Genomic DNA, 18,467 nt, shown 5'->3' on the forward strand with positions numbered 1-18,467 from the left:
TGGAAGGAAAAATTCCATCGTTGTCATTTCCCCCTCCGGAGTAGTGCTGACCGCAGCCTGAACTCACTCTGATTTTGTTGTCACTGAGATTGTCGAAGCAGTTAGCAGTAGATACGATACCCGTTAGAGTCTTACAGCAAATTATTAGCAATGTCTTTCTTCCCATTATTATTCCTCGAGCATTATCACTCCTAATAAATAAACTAAATTTGTACGTGCCATTGCTAGTCCAGGCAAGACAGATGGCGCATTAGATTATGTACACACGGTCGTGGGATTTTCCAGAGCTCTAAGTAGAAATGTAACCAAGCCCCAATTCAATCCTTTCCCTCCAGTTAGCCCACTTACACAGTGCCAAACTGGTAAGTAGCCCAGTTAACAGCGGGCCCAGTCTCCGGAGAATAGATCTGGTCCGACAATTGACCCCACTGCGGGTTGTTAATGCCGTCAATCCAGCCCTCGGTTTCAATGACGATGCAACCATGCTGGTTGACGTATTCGGCGCCATCGACCCCCTCGGCCTTGTTGCGCTGGACTTGGGATTGCTTGACCGGGATGGTGCCGTTCTGGCCATTGCACGAGTAGATCTGGAGGGCTTGTTGGTTGGTAGCGACGTCGAGACTGATTCCAGTGGTGCTGGAGTTCATGTGGACGATGGGGACGATGGAGTTCCGAGCTGCGTATTGAGGAGGTCGGTCCACGATGAAGCAGTTATCGTACCCGGTGCAGTCGGTTCCGCAAAGTCCGTCGGCCTTCTCGATGTCTTGACCGACTAGTTTGCCGGAGACGAAGTCCGGAGCGCTGTCGTAGACGTCGACGTCGAGGATGGTGCCGTTGGGGATGAGGATGCCGTCTGTGCCGATCAGGCGCTTGGAGAGAGGGAGCTGGAGCCAGGTGTCTTCGAGGACGGTCTCGTCCTTGAAGGCGTTCAGGTTCCAGTAGATGTGGTTGGCAAGCATGATAGGGGTTGTCTCTGTCAAGGCTAGAGAGACGAGTTTGGTGGTCAATTGAGGAAGACCTTGGGGGTTCTCGGGGGTGACTTTGGTCTGTACGCTGAATGTGGCATGGGTGATGACGTCTCCAGGGAAGTCTTCCAAGGCACGGTCGACCAGGGTGAATGTGATAGAGGAATTGCTGTACGCGGTCACGGTCCAATTGCGCTGGTCATAGCCCACGGTACCTCCGTGGAGCGTGTCTTCACCGTCATTCTCGTTCTCGGGGATGTGGTACACATCTGAACCGATTGAGAATGTGCCGTTCTTGATACGGTTGGCGTATCGGCCAACAACTGCACCGAAGAAGGTGTGGTTGGTCTCGGAGTCCCTGAGATACTGCTTGGGATCATCGTAGCCGACGACGACATCCTGGAAGTTGCCGTCGCGGTCAGGGACGAGGAGGGAAGTCAAGCGTGCTCCGTAGGGGATGAGCTTGGCTGTGATGTTTTCTGCGCTGATAGTGTAGAGCTGGAAAGGGTCCCCTGTGGACTTGGCAGCAGCAACTTGGGACAGCGCTGGCAGGCCGTAGAGGACGGCAGACAGGTAGCTTCTGACGTGCATTCTGATGCCTAGGAGAGTGGTAATGAGAAGGAAGAGGCAGCAGTATATGATCAAGATACGAGGGGTGATCCGGGCAGGGCAGAGCAGAGAGCGGCAGCAGCCAAGAAGCTGGAGAGATCCCTGACCGGATCTGGAGGAAGGACTCATAGTATTTATTTACACTGAATCTGGCCTTTTTTTTTTATTTTGTTTTTTACCTCATGATGGCGCGCCTGACCAGCGGGCGGGGAAACCAATGCGCAGGGACCGAGAAACTGGGGTAGGAATGCAGCTAATTCCTGGGTTGACGTTTAGCTCATTCACAAAATACCCGAGTAAAGGCGTCATCTTACCAAGGCGAGCACTAAGGTAAGCGTGCCAGGGGTCTGGAGCCAAAAAGCATGGGAGATTTTGCCCCGTACTCCCCCTATAGTGTAGTAGCTGTCACGATTGCTCCTGGGGCTGGGCCAATGGAGAAGGGCGGAAGAAATTGGTCCGTGTCTGACCACAGTCTGAGCGCAAATGAAAAGATCGGATAAAGTGAGTGAATTGGGCCGAAGAAGCTAAGATCAACAGGTTTCTGGCCGAACTGAAGGCGAGCGTGGTGGTGAGGCCTGATCCCCTTAGCTCTGGAGACTAAACTATCTGGTAGCGCAAATGAAGCCAGTCAAGCCACGGCAGACATTCCAAGCCCCAGGAATGGCGCTAGTCTTGTTCAGGAAAGTCCCGGCGGGGGAATCGCTAGAGGTTGCGGGGAAGGCAACCGGCCTGTCGATCATCCATTGCTCTCTGCCTTCGCTCACTCTTACGAGGTGAAAAGTGTCATTCAGACATGATTCAATACATATTGAATAATGTTAGTAGAATACACCTACCACTGACAGTAGCATCACCAATGACTATACTAGGAGGAAGTGGGGTATGCACAACAAAGATATTCTTAAGAATACTACAGTAAATATGGGTCCAGACTGCTGTTTGGGTGTCTCTGCCGCCCCGTACTATATCGGGAAGGAACAACCATCTCACCGGATAACCTAAGCATCTCTCCTGCCGGTCGCTGGGCCTGCCTGATCGGGAGACTTGTTTATGTTATGCGGCGATTTTGTCGGATTCTTGACGAACTGAGAACCTGTTTCTGGTCGCTGAAATCTTGTCTGGGTAATCTGCTCCCAGACGCGACGACTAATCTTATCTTTCAGGACCGAATATGAGAGTGTCCGACTAGCAAAGCCGATTGAAAGTGCTTGGATCCGGTGTCGTCCCTATGAGACGCGACGGGGGGTCACAAATCACCCCTCACATGCGTCGCATCGTTGTTTCCCTATCGATATGTCCTCCCGCAGCTCCAGTTCTTCTCCGGACATTCTTGGGCCACCTGGCGACGCCGATTATTTGATCTCCTCCCCGTTTGTCCCCTTCTCCGGTCGTCAAAGCTTCATGTCGCCCGCCAACTTTCGCCTCCTGCAAAGCCCGCGGACGGCGAAGGGCAAAAGGCGGTCGCGCGTGAGTTTGAGCCCTTCGAAACACGCTCACTCCATAAAGTTCAATGACGTTGTGCTACCTGCTTCCCCGTCGACGAAACTGAACGGCCAGCGCGGTGGACTGTCTCCCGATAAGGGACCGTCCGACGGGAATGTCAGTCCGTGGAGGATTCGGGTAACGCTCGAAGCGACACAAGATGAAGAGACGAACCAAGGCAGTCCTTCGCGAAAACGTTCGAAGCCGTCAACGACAACCATGAAAGTACCCCTCAAAGACGATACAGAACAAACCCCCCGAAGACGCAGAGGTCGCCCAAGGAAGTCGGACATCTGGGTACAGGATGCGACTCCACGGCCAGGTAGTCCAGGGCATACTCCCGGTCCTGGAGGGACAGGTCAGAAGAGGAAACGAGGTCGGCCGAGGAAAAGCGGACCAGTGCCCGCTGTGGCAGATCAAAGCGAACAGCCTGTGGATACTCAAGAGAACGAACAAGAGGCTCCCATACAGGAATCCGAACAAAGATGGAGTCCTTTGAATCTAGCAGCAGACCCAGGATCTGACGATGATATCGGTGGGGATCAAGGCCTCGAGTTCAATGACGATTTCGGGTATGACGACCACATGGAACTACCTGATTCCGCTGTCCGCGATGGGAACGCTCCCCGAGTGACATTTGAACCAACCTTTGAGACACCCAATGTCGACCATGTCGACCAAGGACTTACGGAAAATGACGAGTACAACCTACACTCAACACCATCCAAAATGCCATCCCCAACCCGTGATACCCCAATAATCTCGCCAGCGAACACATTGCATGCTGGCCGCACCCCGAGACCATCACGCCTATACCCCACACCAACCTCGTCATCTGCAGCAGAAGAAGATAAAGCAGAGCAGCCTCAGAAAACGAGTACAGCTCATACTACGGATCTTGAAAGCGGAGCACACCCCGGCACAGATCCCACGGAGGAACACAGGGAGTTTGATTCTATCATGGAAAGTGAAGGGTTCAGCATGGTCTCGCTGGATACATTGCCATCAGCTAAACAGCATGAGATCAAGAGCGCTAGCCACTCACAAACTGCCAAGAGTGCTCTGAAGCCTTTCCTAGAACGGGAATCCAATGGCGTCTTGAAGCGAAGAGCCTCAGCGATCCAGAATCAAGAAGAGGTGAATTCTGCCCGGAAAGTACGATCGGGCTCTAAACAGAGGAAACAGTCACCAGTCCAGCTTTTTACTCAGTCAAGTGAGACTTATGCTCACTTGGACCGTCCCTCATCCCAAGACAGACTTGAACCTTCCAGAGGTGTACCCAGCTCAACGGAGTTGGCGACTTCTACTGGGCAAAAACGGGGACCGTTGACCAGATTTGTCAGAATTGTACGTGCAGGCTTAGCTCTCGAAGGGCCTCTTAGAAACTCAGAAGAGGGGCAAACTTCGTACCAGTCAGATTCCAGAAGGCCCAGCTTCTTGGGTGATCGGAATTCCATGCTTGATACTCCCAGGAAAAGGCTGGAAAACGTTTTTGGTGACTTGACCCCACAAGTACAACAAGAGCTGCAGGCAGGCTTGGCATTTGGGCAGGAACTCGCAAAGAGGCGGATCGAGAAAGACATGGAACGACGCAAACAAATCGAGGTGGAGGAGGCGAGTGCAAGAAACATACCCCGGGAAACCAGGGACAGGAGTGGATCCAGTTCACCACAGCAAACGCTGCGTGAGACAACCAACTATGGCACACCGGGTACGTTTATGAAGCAGCGGATGGAAGAGTGGCAGCGTGAAAGGGAAGCTATCAGTCGAGAGATCCAGATGGCAAACTCCAGCCAGGTGATCGTCATTGACAGTGACGATAATGATCAGTCAAATATGCAGAACGGCACGTATGAAGACGGTGACGAGATTGAGTACACGACGGAACCCGTTCAGGTTGATCAAGATGACGATGCCCATGTAGAGGCGGAGCATTTAGACGACGAAGACGAGGATGACGGCTATGAGGATATCTGGCAGCAAGAAGCCCGCAGTCAAGGCAACCAGTCAGATCGCTCTTCACTGCTCGAGGATGACCAGGATGGGGAGCATCTTAGGCAGAATGAGTCTAGCCCATGGAAGAGTGGCTGGACCCCTGCTCGAAATCAGAATGGCAAGATCTTATCGCCAGCTCATTGGACGAGCGAGCAGGAGACTGTGCCATTCCTGGGCCGGTCGAGGGTTAAACAGTTACAGGAGCAAGAAGTTGACTTGACAGCTCTGTACCGTGCCCAGGACACACCAAAGCGCCGCCACTACTACTATGGGAAGAACAGTCCCTTGAGCAGCGCAATACGAGGCTCTGTAGGCCGCTCGCCAGCTTCTGTGGTACAAGGGGAGTTCTATGAGCATGACTTCAACCAGGATCAGCTGTCAGAGGGCTACGTGGAGTCCAGCCCTCGCCGGGACTCGGAAGATGAAACGTTCCAGATCGATCCGACAACCAGATTGGAGATGGCTAGGCAACGCCAAGAGCCTGAGATAGACGACAACGAGATTGGGGGTATGCCCGATGCCGTTACATCCGAAAGACAAACTGCTCCAGAGGCGGGCGACATCACCCCAGAACGTCCACGGCATGCGAGCCCTGGCAGTCAAGCATCATCCTGGTTCCAGAAAATCACCAACTTCACGCCTGGTTGGCTCAGAGCACCAAAGTCTGAACAGCAAGGGCGGGGTTTGGAAAACCTAACGGGCGACGACGAAGATGGGGAACCGCCCGCCGTTGAGTCATCGCATGATAGATATGATAATGAGGAATATGGCGACGATGAAGTCAACTGGGGAGACTTGGGGGAGACCCCACGACCAATCCGATTTGACGAGCCAGAAGATGAGAAACAGAGTTTCACTAGTTCCGAGTCTTTCCAGGTGGTCGAGGATGCGCACGCTTCACTGGACGAGGAAGAAGGCAGAGAAGAAATAGTGGAGGGACAGGCTTCACGAGAGCAATCGCCCTCATCCTTCCCCTTGTACTTCTCTGATGATCACTATCGCTTGCTGCATCGCCTCTATCGCTCGGCAAAACTGTATCCTGAGCGCTTCCCTTACCATCCGGGGCCAGGTCGCTCCGATATGATTGGCGACTGGATCTGGACCTCGGATGGAGTCTACGGAGTACCGGTCACAGAGCTTCAATTTGGTATTGTGGATAGATTTGCACAGCAGCTATCCCAAGCCGATCTGAAGGCCGGCGGAACGGGTCAGATTCCTTGGACAGAGGCTGACGTTCATAGAAGATTGATCAGTATCATCATCGGTGAACAGATCAGACAAGACCGGAAGGAGAGGAGGCTCCACGAGGATCGACTGAGGGAAGAGTACTCGCGAAGCAGGGACACAGCAGCGTACGAGGCGTGGCGCATATGACTTCTCAACCCTGCGCGTCGCTTGGCTCCTGCCGCCTGAACTCGGCACACTACATTTAGTTTTTGAGAACACAGGCTTTGTTGGCACACAAAGTTAACACACGTTGTAACGACTTATATTCTTGCTTATTTTGAAAGGATACGTTGTTTTCGGGTCTTCACGGGTGGCGAACCAGCGGAATTGATCTTGGTGGCCATTGGGTGGCAGGCTCACTTTACGTTTTGGCCTTATGTTCTTGTACAGCATCTATCTTGTCTACGTACTATTCCCCCTTTGTTTCATTTGTCTTGGACTGTCCGCACCCGATTGGATTTCCATGAGTCAGCTGCCAAACAGTTATGTATTTCTTTACTTGTTTATATGTTGGAATGGATCGCAACAACACCATTGGTGTATGCAACACATATGTTCCCTCCTTTGGCGAAAGAGTGCACCTGTCAGCCGGGCTCGGAACAGAATTGTTTGGCCTGGAACCTGATTCGCAGGATTGACTTTCTAGTGCCCCTGTAAAGACCAATGAACGCAGTCCAGTTGACCGATCTTCATGGAACGTGTCGTGCTGCGGTATCGGTGTTTGCTCTGTGACGTCCGCAACGTCCGTCAAGTTGGTGACTTTCTGAACCTTTCGACCCTATTCCTTTATGGGTCGTGTTCAAGTAACGCTCCTACTGCCACGTTTACTTCTCCATGGGGTCGCCAGTGTCACAGAAATAGTAGCAGACACAGAACGGGGGGTTGACCTGCCACCTGCCTACAACTTACTGACTCCCTGTTCTGACGAACTTGAGGTACATCATCGTCCCTCATTGGCCCCAACATTGTAGTTCTGACTGCACGGTGCAGGCATCTTGGAGCGCCAGCCAAGCGGAAGAAGGCGACATACGAGCCTAGCCCCGTTTTAGAAGCCTGATGTCGGGTTGAGTCTCTTATGGCGCCTAAAACCGGATTTCCTGGTCGCCCCCCCGGGTAAGTAAAGTATGCAGGCGAGAGAGAGAGAGAGACAGAAGAACTCGTAGTAAATCGTTCCCGAGTGATAGATAGATCGGGTGCTGTTGTAGTAGAGACTGAGCGGAATATGATGTATATAAAAAGGGGCATTTCCAAAAGGCCCATAGTATACACAATCTAGTATTGTGTGTATGCCTGAGTGCCAAGTTCAAACGGTCTGTCTGTCTGTCTGTCTGTCTGTCTGTCTGTCAGCCTAGCGCAAAGCGTGAACTGAACTGAACGGTGAAGTCCACCATATTGTCCATTCCTCCTTGAAACAATAAGCAGAACAAGCCAGCAGGAAGATCAGGCAGAAACGGCTTTACATTTTGTATATGTACGAAAGAAAAAAGGAAAAAATGGGGGTCAGCAATCCAGTCAAGTATGTTTTGCGCCTGTCCCTGTTCACCAACAAGCGAACCGAGCAACAACAACAACAACATCACCACCACCACCACCACCACCACCATCATTCCTCACCCATCTCCCCCTCCACTTCCTGGAAGGGGAAAGAAATTGACTCTGACCCGCCCATCGAGGTTCGCTGGAGCGCTGTGCACTGCCCAGATGACTATGCAGCCTTGACCGATGCCCATGCCCACATGGCGGTGAGCGCAATCGACTCGGATCTGGGCAGCAGCAGCAGCAGTAGCCGCAGCAGAGGCAGCAGAGGCAGCCGAAGCAGCGGTAGCAGTAGCCGGACGGGGTTGGTGCGCGTCGTGAGCTGGGCCAGTCTTGCTGGAGATCGATGTCGGTGGACGATGGAACAGGAACGGAGGTTAGCGATTGCAAGAAGTGAACTGGCTCGATGTCAGAAAGCTTGGAGTTCGGAGCAGGAGTTGTGGATAGCTCAAGTATGTTATCATTCCCCTGAAACCCTCAACTATGTTTCAACTTTGTTTTGTTGTTCTCTTTTTGTGTGCTTGAGAGACAAATAAATCTATCTGTCTCGCTCACCTGCTTACTTCTCCCCCCTACCCACCTTATCTCACACGATAACGAACATGACATACAGCATGGGCCCTGCTGTACCTGCATATGACTAACCTTTCACATCTACGCAAACCAGATCGAACAATTGCACGAGGAGAAAGAAGCGCATGAACAATTCCTCCACCACCGCGCAAAACAACAAGACGAAGAGCAGCAGCATTTTCGCAAATCTTGGAACCGGCGGAAGTCTTACGAAGAACAGCAACAACAACAGCAGCAGCAGCAGCAACAGGTCGTCCCTACTACGCAAAGAACCAATAGTCGATTGCGGCGGATACGGCGCATGGGATCATAGTAGTAGTATGTCAGGACTGTTGGAAGTATAGTGCCCTTGCTAGGCATAAAAAAAGTAAGTATAGATAGTCTCTATGCCTATGGAGCTCTGAACGTCATGATTGGCAATGACGTGAAACGATAACCATTTCTGACAGGTGATTTTCCGTTGATCGATCCTTTTACTCGCCGGTCGGGGTTAGGACGGTGTTTGTTTAGCATCATTTTTACGATTTTTGCTCTTGTGTGTGTGTGTGAATATGTCCATCTAATTGCGATCAGCTCTGCAAGGCAACCCATTTGGAAAGAAAATGAGGAAGCCCAGGAAAAGATAATGAAGAAAGGATAAGGACGGAAAGGCAAAAAAGGGGCGACGAGAATCATTGTCCATGATGACCAAAGACCTCCTGCATGAATGGCTTGACTAGTTCTGAGGCTTGGGCTTGTGGGTTTTATTTTTGGTCCCCCTGATACCATCCGGTTCAATTCTCCTTTCTTCGTTTGTCGATCCAGCCGGCTGCGCATCTTGATCTTCCCGTAGTCTCCAGAATGGGATTATTCTGTCGAGCAGGGAATCGAACAAGGAAGGAGGAGGAAGAAGAAGAAGAAGAAACAAAAAGTAACAATGAACCCGACCTTTGCACAAGCATATCTTTTCTTTTATTTTTCCGGACTTAGGGGCGATCATGCTGCATGGCATGATGACTGCGCATCGACCATGCTCTCGCATAGAGCATCATATCGAAGGCGGACTCATATGCCGTCTAGTTTGCTTTATGAGGAGCTTGGTATATGGATTTAAGGATTCGATGCTCACATATATAGTAGTTCACCGTCGTCTAGCCTATAAATATTACATTGAGAAGGTGTAGTATTCAGTGGAGGCCTCTCGATAGAAACTATAGTCTGTTTACTACAACTAGAGCAGGCTCGCAAGAAAAGTCCGCAAACTCCGCACCAAAAATACTACTATAACCGCGCCATGCCATATGAAAATCAATCGCCTAGTCTTGTCATCCTGGCAACAACCTCTGAACCTAGCCATGTGAAGAAGACACTAAGTTAGTCGAGCCGGAGCTACCCCGGCGGACCGGCGAGTACCGCGCGAGCCCCCAAGATAAGGAAGATAGTCTAGATGGACTGCGGCGAAGATCGAAAATTTGGGGCCTGTCTACTTGAGACGTGCTGACAGGCGAACTACTGTACGTACCTTTTTTTCTCCTTCACTCCAGGATTCAGACTAATAGCAGAGAGACAGATGGTCGCCACTTTTGCGAACGTAAGTACGGAGGAGGCTACAATATGCCTTATCATAAGGTCGAGCTCGGTTCAAGTATGGATAAAGTGCGCGGACCACTTCGCCTCAGCCACTTGTTCAGGCTGTGTTGGTGTTGGTGTTGGCTGTGTGTTTTCGACACTATTTGAATAGAGGACGACCATTGAAAGCATCCATATGATGGATCATACTCAAGCTTCCTTTTTCGTCCTATGGAATGAAGGATTAACTCCCTGGGACACTGCAAATAACTAAGCTTGGGCTTATCTCGGGAGTCGTGACTAATGGCGGGATTTTCATGAGTAAACTTTTGACTGTCCAACTGTCAACTGATAAGCTTGCATCCCGAACCTCTTTGGGATGACGCATAGTCTGCCCGATCCGGGAACCCTGGCTCGGACTTTTTGTCTGGTATCTTTCCTTCCCTATCTTTGGGGAGCCTTTTCTTTTTATCCGTTCTCCTTCATATTGTCTCCGGATGTCGTGCACCATGCCCTCTTTAGCTTGTATCGCGTGAAGTGGCTGTTGTGGTCTGGTAGCACTAGCTTTGTATGGTACTGTTAGTTAGTGATTGCAGGCGCCCAAGAGTAGAGATAGATAGTTGACTTGCTTCTTCTCGATCAACGCCACGTCACTTTGCTTATTCCCAGAAGGATGCGCCTGACGATCGGCTCGATGGACGCAAGACAGATGATAGAAGAATGATGGCTCATAATGGGCTTGTTACCGATCAAATCGATAGGTGTCGGTGGCCAGTGGTGAGGCGATGGTCGTTACTGTAGACAGTAAACAATGATGTTACCCATGACTCGAGACCCGTGATCCGGGAATTCCAGTCACGCGTTGGTCGGCGCTGTTTATCGCGTGGGTTTTTTAATTTTCTGCATTGATTGGCATTCATTGGAAGGAGAGCGTCGAGTCCGCGCACGCCTTTGTGTTCCATCCATCTTACTCTCGGTTCATCACTTTATGATGATATTATCATTATGCCCAGCCAAGTATCGACTAACTAACAGTTAGCTTCCCTCCTTCCGAACTCTATGGACTATACTACTAATCGACTAGATTACTAGATTCCGCTCTCCTCACTCTGGAAACCCCCACTCCCCAACGGCTTTGAGGTTCTCTTTCGCCAGGTTCCTCTCTGCCGGAGCCGGCCTACGGGACCATTGCCACGCTCTTGGTGATCCCCTGCCACTCATTGTCTCCATTCATCCTCTCAAGCCTCTCCTTTCGAAAGACTGGTCCCTCTAGGCTGGTACTTCCGTATCATCCCCGAGCTTGGTTCACTCGGGTGCACTTTCTTTTTCGTATGCTCGTTCCTTTTGCTTGGATGCCCGCTAGCAGCATGTGGTCCCATGTTCGGAATTGATTGTTATCATCAGAACAAGCTTGCCCCTGTGGAACTGCGCCATGATCAGATGAAAGTACCTTCTCTCTTCTTCTTCCCCCCCCCCTCCTTTAGGTTTATTCTCCCGTTCTACAATCCCGGAATATACTACTATCGAATGGATCCTTTCAATAATACCGTGAATATCCCTTACTGGGCGCTTGATAAGCCTCGTGTCCACCAGTGAGGTTCGCCACTCTCCGCTTGACTGCATCCTCCCCGAGATTTAGGTATCCTCATTAGGTTTGATGTTTATTGATCTAATGACAATTTCTTGGATTGCCTGGATTACCTGGAGGATTATTTTTCTTTCCCTCTAGTTTTAATATTGGTTTCAGGGCTTGCGCTTTCCTCCCATTTATATCCACCATCCGTCTGTCGCCCGGACATTCTTTGTGACAGCCGCTTGCTGGAAGCCCGTAAAGAGACATGTCTGTCCTACTCGAATCTGGCCAGGTGTAGGTACCCTGTGACTTTCGAATCCTTCCTTCTCGCCGATATATTAGATGTCTGGTCCCGCCTGCGGGGATTCGCCTTCTCTTGGCCCGGATCGCCATGAGTTCGAAATCATGTCGGCGGCCATCACCTCACTTTGGTGGCCCGAAGATCGGGTGAAGGCCACCCTTTGTCCGGAATACGTCTTCAACCAGTTACCTTCGAACATTTTGCACCGTCTCGTCAACCCCTTGCCTTGGGGAGAGGGTCTGACCAGCGAGTCTTACCTAGACTGGATCCTCGCCAAGGCCGGTAGACTCTTCCTGATCCTCGTGGACATCGGCATCCCGGAACGCATCTTTGCCTTGGTCGATGAATCGCTAGACGACACGGATTTACCCTTGTCGGCTCCGAGCACTACTCGTCTTCCTCTTGCACCCGAAGGGGACAACGCAACTCTTGCCCACAGATTCTTTCTCGCGCAATGGCGGTTCACTGTACGTGGAATTAATGAAGGCGACCATGTCAAGTATACTCAGAATGAGGGCGTCCCGGTGGAGCTCCTTCGTACCGGAACGTCTCTTGTGAAGGAGGGCGTGGAAAAGGTTGTCCTAGCTGGCTCCAAGTGTCGAGTGCTTCTACGAACGCAGGTCTCTATCGGAGGCGCACCGCATTTCTTCGAGGAAAATGAGGTGTTGGAAGAGATCCGCTCTCTGAGGAGGCTAGCTCACGATCACGTCTACTCGATCTATGCCTCTTACTTTGTGGATACGACCGTTTGCATTCTTTTCTCGGGCGTATACGAGCGAACACTCATGTCCTTCCTTACCGACGTGCCTCAACCTTTTAAGCGCCTCGCCAAGAACAAGCGTCGAGAGATCTTGGTAAATTGGCCACACTGTCTGGCTAATGGACTGTCATGGTTGCATGCACATAGTCAGGCTCATAGCCTGATTTCTCCATCGAATATCCTGATTGACGCAGACTTTCGAATTTTCTTGGGCCAATTTGAAGCTCTTGACACTCTTCTCACCCCTCTCAAGCCGGACGACGTTGAAGCCTACCAGTATGGCGCTCCCGAGCGATGGGTGCGCTCAGTTAGTATTCAGGACACAAGCGCACCAAGCCCCAATATTGCGCTCCCCTCTGGGGGCCGCTCAGCCCGCAAGCAAACGTCTCGTCCAGCAATGCTGAGCCTATCTAGATTCAGAGGCTCTCAACCATCGGAAATTGATACCGATATGCATGCGGAATCTGTTACGTCGCAGGGAACTGCCATACGCATCGGCCTACGGGGCTCACCTTCTCGGATGTCCTTCACCAACTCATCTTCCTCGGGATCAAGCGTTGGGAGCGCCCGCAAGCGCGTGGTATCTTCTATAAAACGACCCATGTTCTATACACCGTCCATTACTTCGTCAAACTCCAATTCTTCGAGATCATCAAACGCTCCTTCCACTACATATAGCCAACTTGGTTACCCGATCATCGGCTCCAACGCCGCAATTGTTCATACATGGCAAACACGCCAGACAGATCCGGAAGCCTCGGACATCTTCTCCCTGGGAGCAGTGTTTCTAGACATCTTCACTTATTTATGCAAGCGCAAGCTCTCTGCCTTTGCACACCACCGAGGGGCCAAGAACCGGACCGCTGGCCGCGGTGGCGGCGTTGCAGACTGCTCATTCCACCTCGACCGAAACGCCGGCCAAGTAAGCTCGTGGATCGCCTTATTGGACAACGATGCGAAGAAACACAAAGACCCGATCTTCCAGTCTGTCCGACCGATGCTTACGGTTGTGCGAAGCATGCTGAACAGAGAACCCATGAGCCGTCCATCTGCTTACCAGGTGGAGCAGCTGCTGGCGCACTCACTCCAGAAGCTGGACGGAAGCTTTAACCTTCACTGTACTTCCGACTTGCAATGCCATGCCCCCCGGACGAAAAACCCACTCCGTCTAGGCGTACAAGCCGCCTCGTCATCTGACAGACTGGTTGTTCCGCGAGCAAGGCCGCCGGGGGCCAGATCCCCATCTCCGAGTAGTCCGTTGACTGCGGAGCACTCATCTACTAGCTCCGGAGGGCCCGTGGGCTTCCGTCCTTCGCCGTCGCCTTCGGCCTCTGCTTCGAGTTTCAGTCTACCTGATCAGCAATGGACAGACAACCACATTTACAGCAGTGACACAGACCAAGAGTATGACAAATACAGCACCTCTTCGTCGCCTGTCCCTTGGCGTGATCCCGATCATGGTCTAAGCCCAGCGGCGCATAACGATCCGACATGGAATTACAGCATCGCTTTGGGGAAGCGTTAACCCATTCGAGAGCTATAACCACACTGACACTTGGCCACTCTTAGCCTCCATTCTTCTCTTTGTATCATTGACATTCCCTCTCAACCACCAACCAGTCATTCAGCGCCGGCATTACTGGTGTCTTACACTTTTCCCTCCACTTCTATGTTCCCTCATGCACTCCGCACATACTTGTACATGACTTGACACTCCGCCTTGTACATTCTAGGCTTTTCGGGTTCTTCCTCTCTGGTACTATATACCTTATACACTTGATTTCTTCCTAGGAGATTCGGCTTTCTATATTTTCACCTTTCTATACATACTAATCTGACAGTCTCCTAATGATTGATGACGAATGAACGCCTGTGTCTGCTTCGTGTGATATCCTTATCTCATCTCTCCTTACTTCTTTACCTTCTGTTTCACTTGTACTTAGCTTTACACAGCTTAGTTGCTATCTAATCCAATTCTATTCATCTTCTTACATGCGTACATTCTTTCCAATATATTCCAAACTAAGTAAATACGTGAAAAAGAAAGGAGATAAAACAAGACAGTAGATTCATTCCAATGATCCCGCCATGCCATGACTGACTATCCAGTAGTACTACCCACCCATGCCAATAACCATCCCACCGAAACACCCTTATATCATCTCCAAAAAACCAAGACCAACAACAATCATCATTATCATCAGATCAGTCATAAAATAGAGATCCACGTACCCAATCCCATATTTAAGATACAAACTTGGAATAGAAAGTCATAGAAGTAGAAACTGGAAGTAGAGAACAAGCCCGAATGGCGGATATATTACCCGACCATAAGTAGTAGTACTCACACGCATCTCACATGCATCTATCCAATCACCTACAACCACCACGCCACGCCCCCAATAACCGCGCAAAACAGAAAAGACATATCAAACCCACCCGGGAATAGAAAGCCACCATTTTCAGCATGCATGGACAGAGCCCCGCTCGATGGGCTGTAAGCAGCCACTCCGCTTGGGCCTATCTTTGAAGAGGAAGAAGATGACTGCTGGCCTGATGAAGAGTTCGAAGAGTCTGAACCGTCTGCTCCTGACTTGGACGCAGTACCAGTGGTAGTTGCGGTAGTGGAAGCAGGAGAGTTAGCATCATCGCCAGACCTATTGTCATCATTATCAGCATGGACGAACGCCTGTCCTATCGTTGGGAGCGGGGCGGACGGATCCACAGCCCATCCACCGTCTGTTGAGGCAGGACATTCCGGAGGGGAGATCGCAGCGGTGGATTTAACATAGTCGGACAGAGCGACGCCAGTAGGGTTGAGCGTGGCCCATTGGTTTTTGAGATTATCGAAGTCGGGTTGGATCGGGGTGGGTTCACCCTGGCGAGTGAAGCCGTCCTGGACGACGATATCTGTAGTGGCCGTCGGGGGGGTGTCCGCGCCGGGAGGACCATACGAGATCAGGCCGTAGTCGTTTGTCTCCTCGATCCATTCGTAGATCATAGCGCCAGACCAGGTGCCCGACATGGGGTCACCGAAGATAGCAGCCTGGTCGGAGAAGGTGCGGGGACGAGCTACGTTGCATCCTGTTTCGGAGAAGAAGATGGGGATGGGGTAACCGGCAGCTTGGTCCTGGAGGGACTGGTAGCCAGACAGCTCGTATGAGGAGTCACCGCACCATTCGTAGGCGTTGAGGGAGAAGAAGTCGAGCCGTTCGGCGGGGTCGGAGCGGCAGGCTAGGTAGTTCTGCAGCATGGGGCGCAGTTCGGCGATGTCTGCGGCCGCGTAGCCTACTGGGATGGAGCGGTAGTGTTGCGCATTGCGATAGGATTTGATGTCGCGCGCTGCGGCTAGCACGTAGGGGGCGGCGGCGAAGCCGTCTTTGGTGTTGAGGACTTCGTTGCCGACGAAGACACCGGCGGTGTTGTCGTATTTCTGGAAGGCATCGAGTACGGCTTTGAAGCTGTCGAATTGGGATTGGTCCCAGTGGGGGTCATCCTGTGAAATGAATGGGGTTGGTTAGTATGATAGGGTTTGTTGGCGCCCGATACGATGATGGTCGGGTGATATGTCATGGAGGATAGCATAGGATGTTGTATATAAGTAGTGGCTTGATGTGCTTGATGCATACCTGGGAGATGGCGGTATCGAACGTGTCGAGATCGACGAACAGGTAAATGCCTGCATCAGCGAAAGCTTTCATGCATCCGTCGTGGTTGGCTTGAGGGTCCACATGGTACACACGGATTGCATTGGTGCCCAACTCGGCCATGCGGGCGGCATCTCGCGTGCATTGAGCGGTGTCAATCAGGGGATCTTCGGGAATGAGTTGATAGGCGATGCCTAGACCGTGGCGCGTGGGTCAGTGCGTGAGGAACTATCGTGGATCGAATAGACACACGCACCTTTGATATAGTATTGGGTGCCATCTTCGTAGAAGAATTTCGAGCCCACCGCCGAGATGGTCTGTATGGCACTGACAGCTGGGGCATAGAACGTGTTGAGCAGCAACGAGAGAGTAGTTGCAGACGATGACCAGCGTGTTTTGACCATTGTCTTCTCGTCGTCCCTGCACGCGGCTTGGCTCTGCAAAGTTATCTGCGATAATAGATCGGGTGGGTACGCTGCAGTCTCCTCCCGGGAATTCTGACTGCTATCCTATCCCAAAGAGTGATGATAAACAGACTAAGAAGAGCAGTCCAATACGCCAATATCAATGGACTAAGACAGAGTGCAGAAGAGAGTGGAACACGCCAGCAAGACTGCCTGCAGCTGTCTGGACAGTGAATGTTGTAAAACAGAGATAAGACGACTCAGGGAATGAGAATGCAGACTCTTGCATGGACGAAGAGACAGATACATTCGGTTTAATATAACAGATGGACGAATAACCTTTGAGGTCATTCGTCTCCCCAAGTATCTACCTCCATACCAAAGGTACCGTGTCTTCCCTGGAGGAGACATACTCGGGATTGTTGTCGCAAGGAGCGTGACGTCAAAAAGAATTCTGGAGATCCATCAAAATCATTGTGAAGGAGAGGTTATCCCAATCTCCGGGGAAGATTGGAATGCAGCGCGATCGAGGGGAAACGGTTTAATGAATGCCAGGGTGCATGGGATCGACAGCATGGATTGGATTGTTTATGCAGGAATTGCAACAAGGTTGTCGCGAACTATGTGAGACTGTAAGTACCGCGTCGGAGATATCTGGCACACCACATTCAATAATGTTTGGGTTAAGCAGTGCATCTCACTACTCCATATCTGTGGGTACATTCATTCTGTATTCCAATCAAATGTTGTATGAGACATAAACACAGCGATGGTTTGGTCCCTGACCCGAAAAGGGCAATCCCCTATTCCTCACGTGATTACAGGGGGTTCACACAGCAAAATCACACCCTGCTTAGTCATCGCTAGTTTCTTCAAGAGGAAGAAAAAAAAAAAAAGAAGGGGCACAGAGGGAAATGAGGTAATAATCCCAGAGTATTGCTACACCGTGAATAGATAGACTAGTTACTCCATAGATAGTACTAAATTTGCTACGGAAGATTAAATTCAGTCAAACTGGAATTGAAATTGCTTGTGTCTCTCGCCTGAAACCTGTAGGGCAGGGAGGGGGCCCAAAGTGGATATGGTGTGAGTGTCGCAATTAAATCATCCGGTTTTGATCGCACGATTAATCTCTCAAACGATAGCGGCTAATCAGGAGAAAAATGAAGTTGGGTGCGAAGCTGCTATTAATATTGCTATTAATACTACTAGCAATAACTAGAGGTGGGAAGTGGGAAGTTGGAACATGGCACTGGGTGGACATGATCCAACGATGTCAGGAGGAACCTGACCAGTTGCAAGCCCCTATTCCTGCAGTGAACTCCCAAATGTTTCTCAAGTCTCGCCCAAAGCACGAGGAGCGATGGGTCTTGGCAACGATCGAGACCCTGGCTGGCCCCACCGCCTAAAATATTAGGATCATCTGGAGATGGGGTCTGTTCGCTGCGACTGCTACTCTTCTGCCGCTTGACGTGGGATGCTGTTGATGTTCCAAATGAGAAAAAATTGATATAATAATGTTAGATTTACTGTAAGAGTAGGCAACGTGGACAATATCTCTTCGTTACACAAACTTCTGATTTTTTATTCCCCCATCCTTCTTGGGGGTGGGAAAAAGGAGATGCAAGCAGAGAGTTACAAGCAATCGACTAGCGAAAGACGGATCGTCACCGGCTTGCGTGGATGACGGGGCTACACCTGACTGGGGCTTCCTTTTCCCGCATGCGTGCCATTTCCCTTCCAAGGAATCTCCGCTAAACGCTTTCATTTCATTTTCTCCTTTTCCTTTTTCATTTCCTTCCCCCCCTCTTTTTTTTTGCCGTTTCTGACGTGCTTGGGAGTGGTTG

The 18,467-nt window shown here is 50.9% G+C and overlaps 6 protein-coding genes across 6 annotated transcripts; 3 read left to right on the forward strand and 3 right to left on the reverse strand.

Annotated features, from left to right (window-relative positions):
• Positions 1-148: 148 nt before the first annotated feature.
• On the reverse strand, positions 149-2,190 carry ASPBRDRAFT_386232 (aldose epimerase family protein). Its single transcript, XM_067623971.1, has 3 exons — positions 1,889-2,190; positions 1,070-1,827; positions 149-988 (listed from the first exon to the last, which is right to left on the reverse strand). Exons 2-3 carry the CDS (start codon positions 1,701-1,703, stop codon positions 345-347), a joined length of 1,278 nt encoding a protein of 425 aa, XP_067483157.1. The 5' UTR covers positions 1,704-1,827; positions 1,889-2,190; the 3' UTR covers positions 149-344.
• A 44-nt stretch (positions 2,191-2,234) lies between these two features.
• Positions 2,235-6,425, forward strand: ASPBRDRAFT_115712 (putative AT DNA binding protein; the record flags this gene model as incomplete). Its single annotated transcript, XM_067616923.1, has 2 exons — positions 2,235-2,347; positions 2,738-6,425. 2 exons carry the CDS (start codon positions 2,235-2,237, stop codon positions 6,423-6,425), a joined length of 3,801 nt encoding a protein of 1,266 aa, XP_067483158.1.
• Positions 6,426-7,015: 590 nt separating this feature from the next.
• ASPBRDRAFT_386312 (uncharacterized protein) lies at positions 7,016-7,642 on the reverse strand. Its single transcript, XM_067623974.1, has one exon. The coding sequence runs from the start codon at positions 7,536-7,538 to the stop codon at positions 7,128-7,130; it is 411 nt and encodes a 136-aa protein (XP_067483159.1). The 5' UTR covers positions 7,539-7,642; the 3' UTR covers positions 7,016-7,127.
• Positions 7,525-8,834, forward strand: ASPBRDRAFT_38247 (uncharacterized protein). Its single transcript, XM_067623902.1, has 2 exons — positions 7,525-8,266; positions 8,482-8,834. The coding sequence occupies exons 1-2, from the start codon at positions 7,772-7,774 to the stop codon at positions 8,698-8,700; spliced, it is 714 nt and encodes a 237-aa protein (XP_067483160.1). The 5' UTR covers positions 7,525-7,771; the 3' UTR covers positions 8,701-8,834.
• A 3,079-nt stretch (positions 8,835-11,913) lies between these two features.
• Positions 11,914-14,094, forward strand: ASPBRDRAFT_51612 (protein kinase domain-containing protein; the record flags this gene model as incomplete). The annotated part of the gene is made up of 1 exon (XM_067626764.1): positions 11,914-14,094. One exon carries the CDS (start codon positions 11,914-11,916, stop codon positions 14,092-14,094), a length of 2,181 nt encoding a protein of 726 aa, XP_067483161.1.
• Positions 14,095-14,520: 426 nt separating this feature from the next.
• Positions 14,521-16,704, reverse strand: gel6 (putative 1,3-beta-glucanosyltransferase). The gene is made up of 3 exons (XM_067623973.1): positions 16,473-16,704; positions 16,199-16,410; positions 14,521-16,065 (listed from the first exon to the last, which is right to left on the reverse strand). Exons 1-3 carry the CDS (start codon positions 16,618-16,620, stop codon positions 14,947-14,949), a joined length of 1,479 nt encoding a protein of 492 aa, XP_067483162.1. The 5' UTR covers positions 16,621-16,704; the 3' UTR covers positions 14,521-14,946.
• Between the last annotated feature and the right edge of the window lie 1,763 nt (positions 16,705-18,467).

This window comes from Aspergillus brasiliensis (assembly GCF_001889945.1).
Source record: "Aspergillus brasiliensis CBS 101740 unplaced genomic scaffold ASPBRscaffold_2, whole genome shotgun sequence".
Lineage (NCBI taxonomy): Eukaryota > Fungi > Ascomycota > Eurotiomycetes > Eurotiales > Aspergillaceae > Aspergillus > Aspergillus brasiliensis.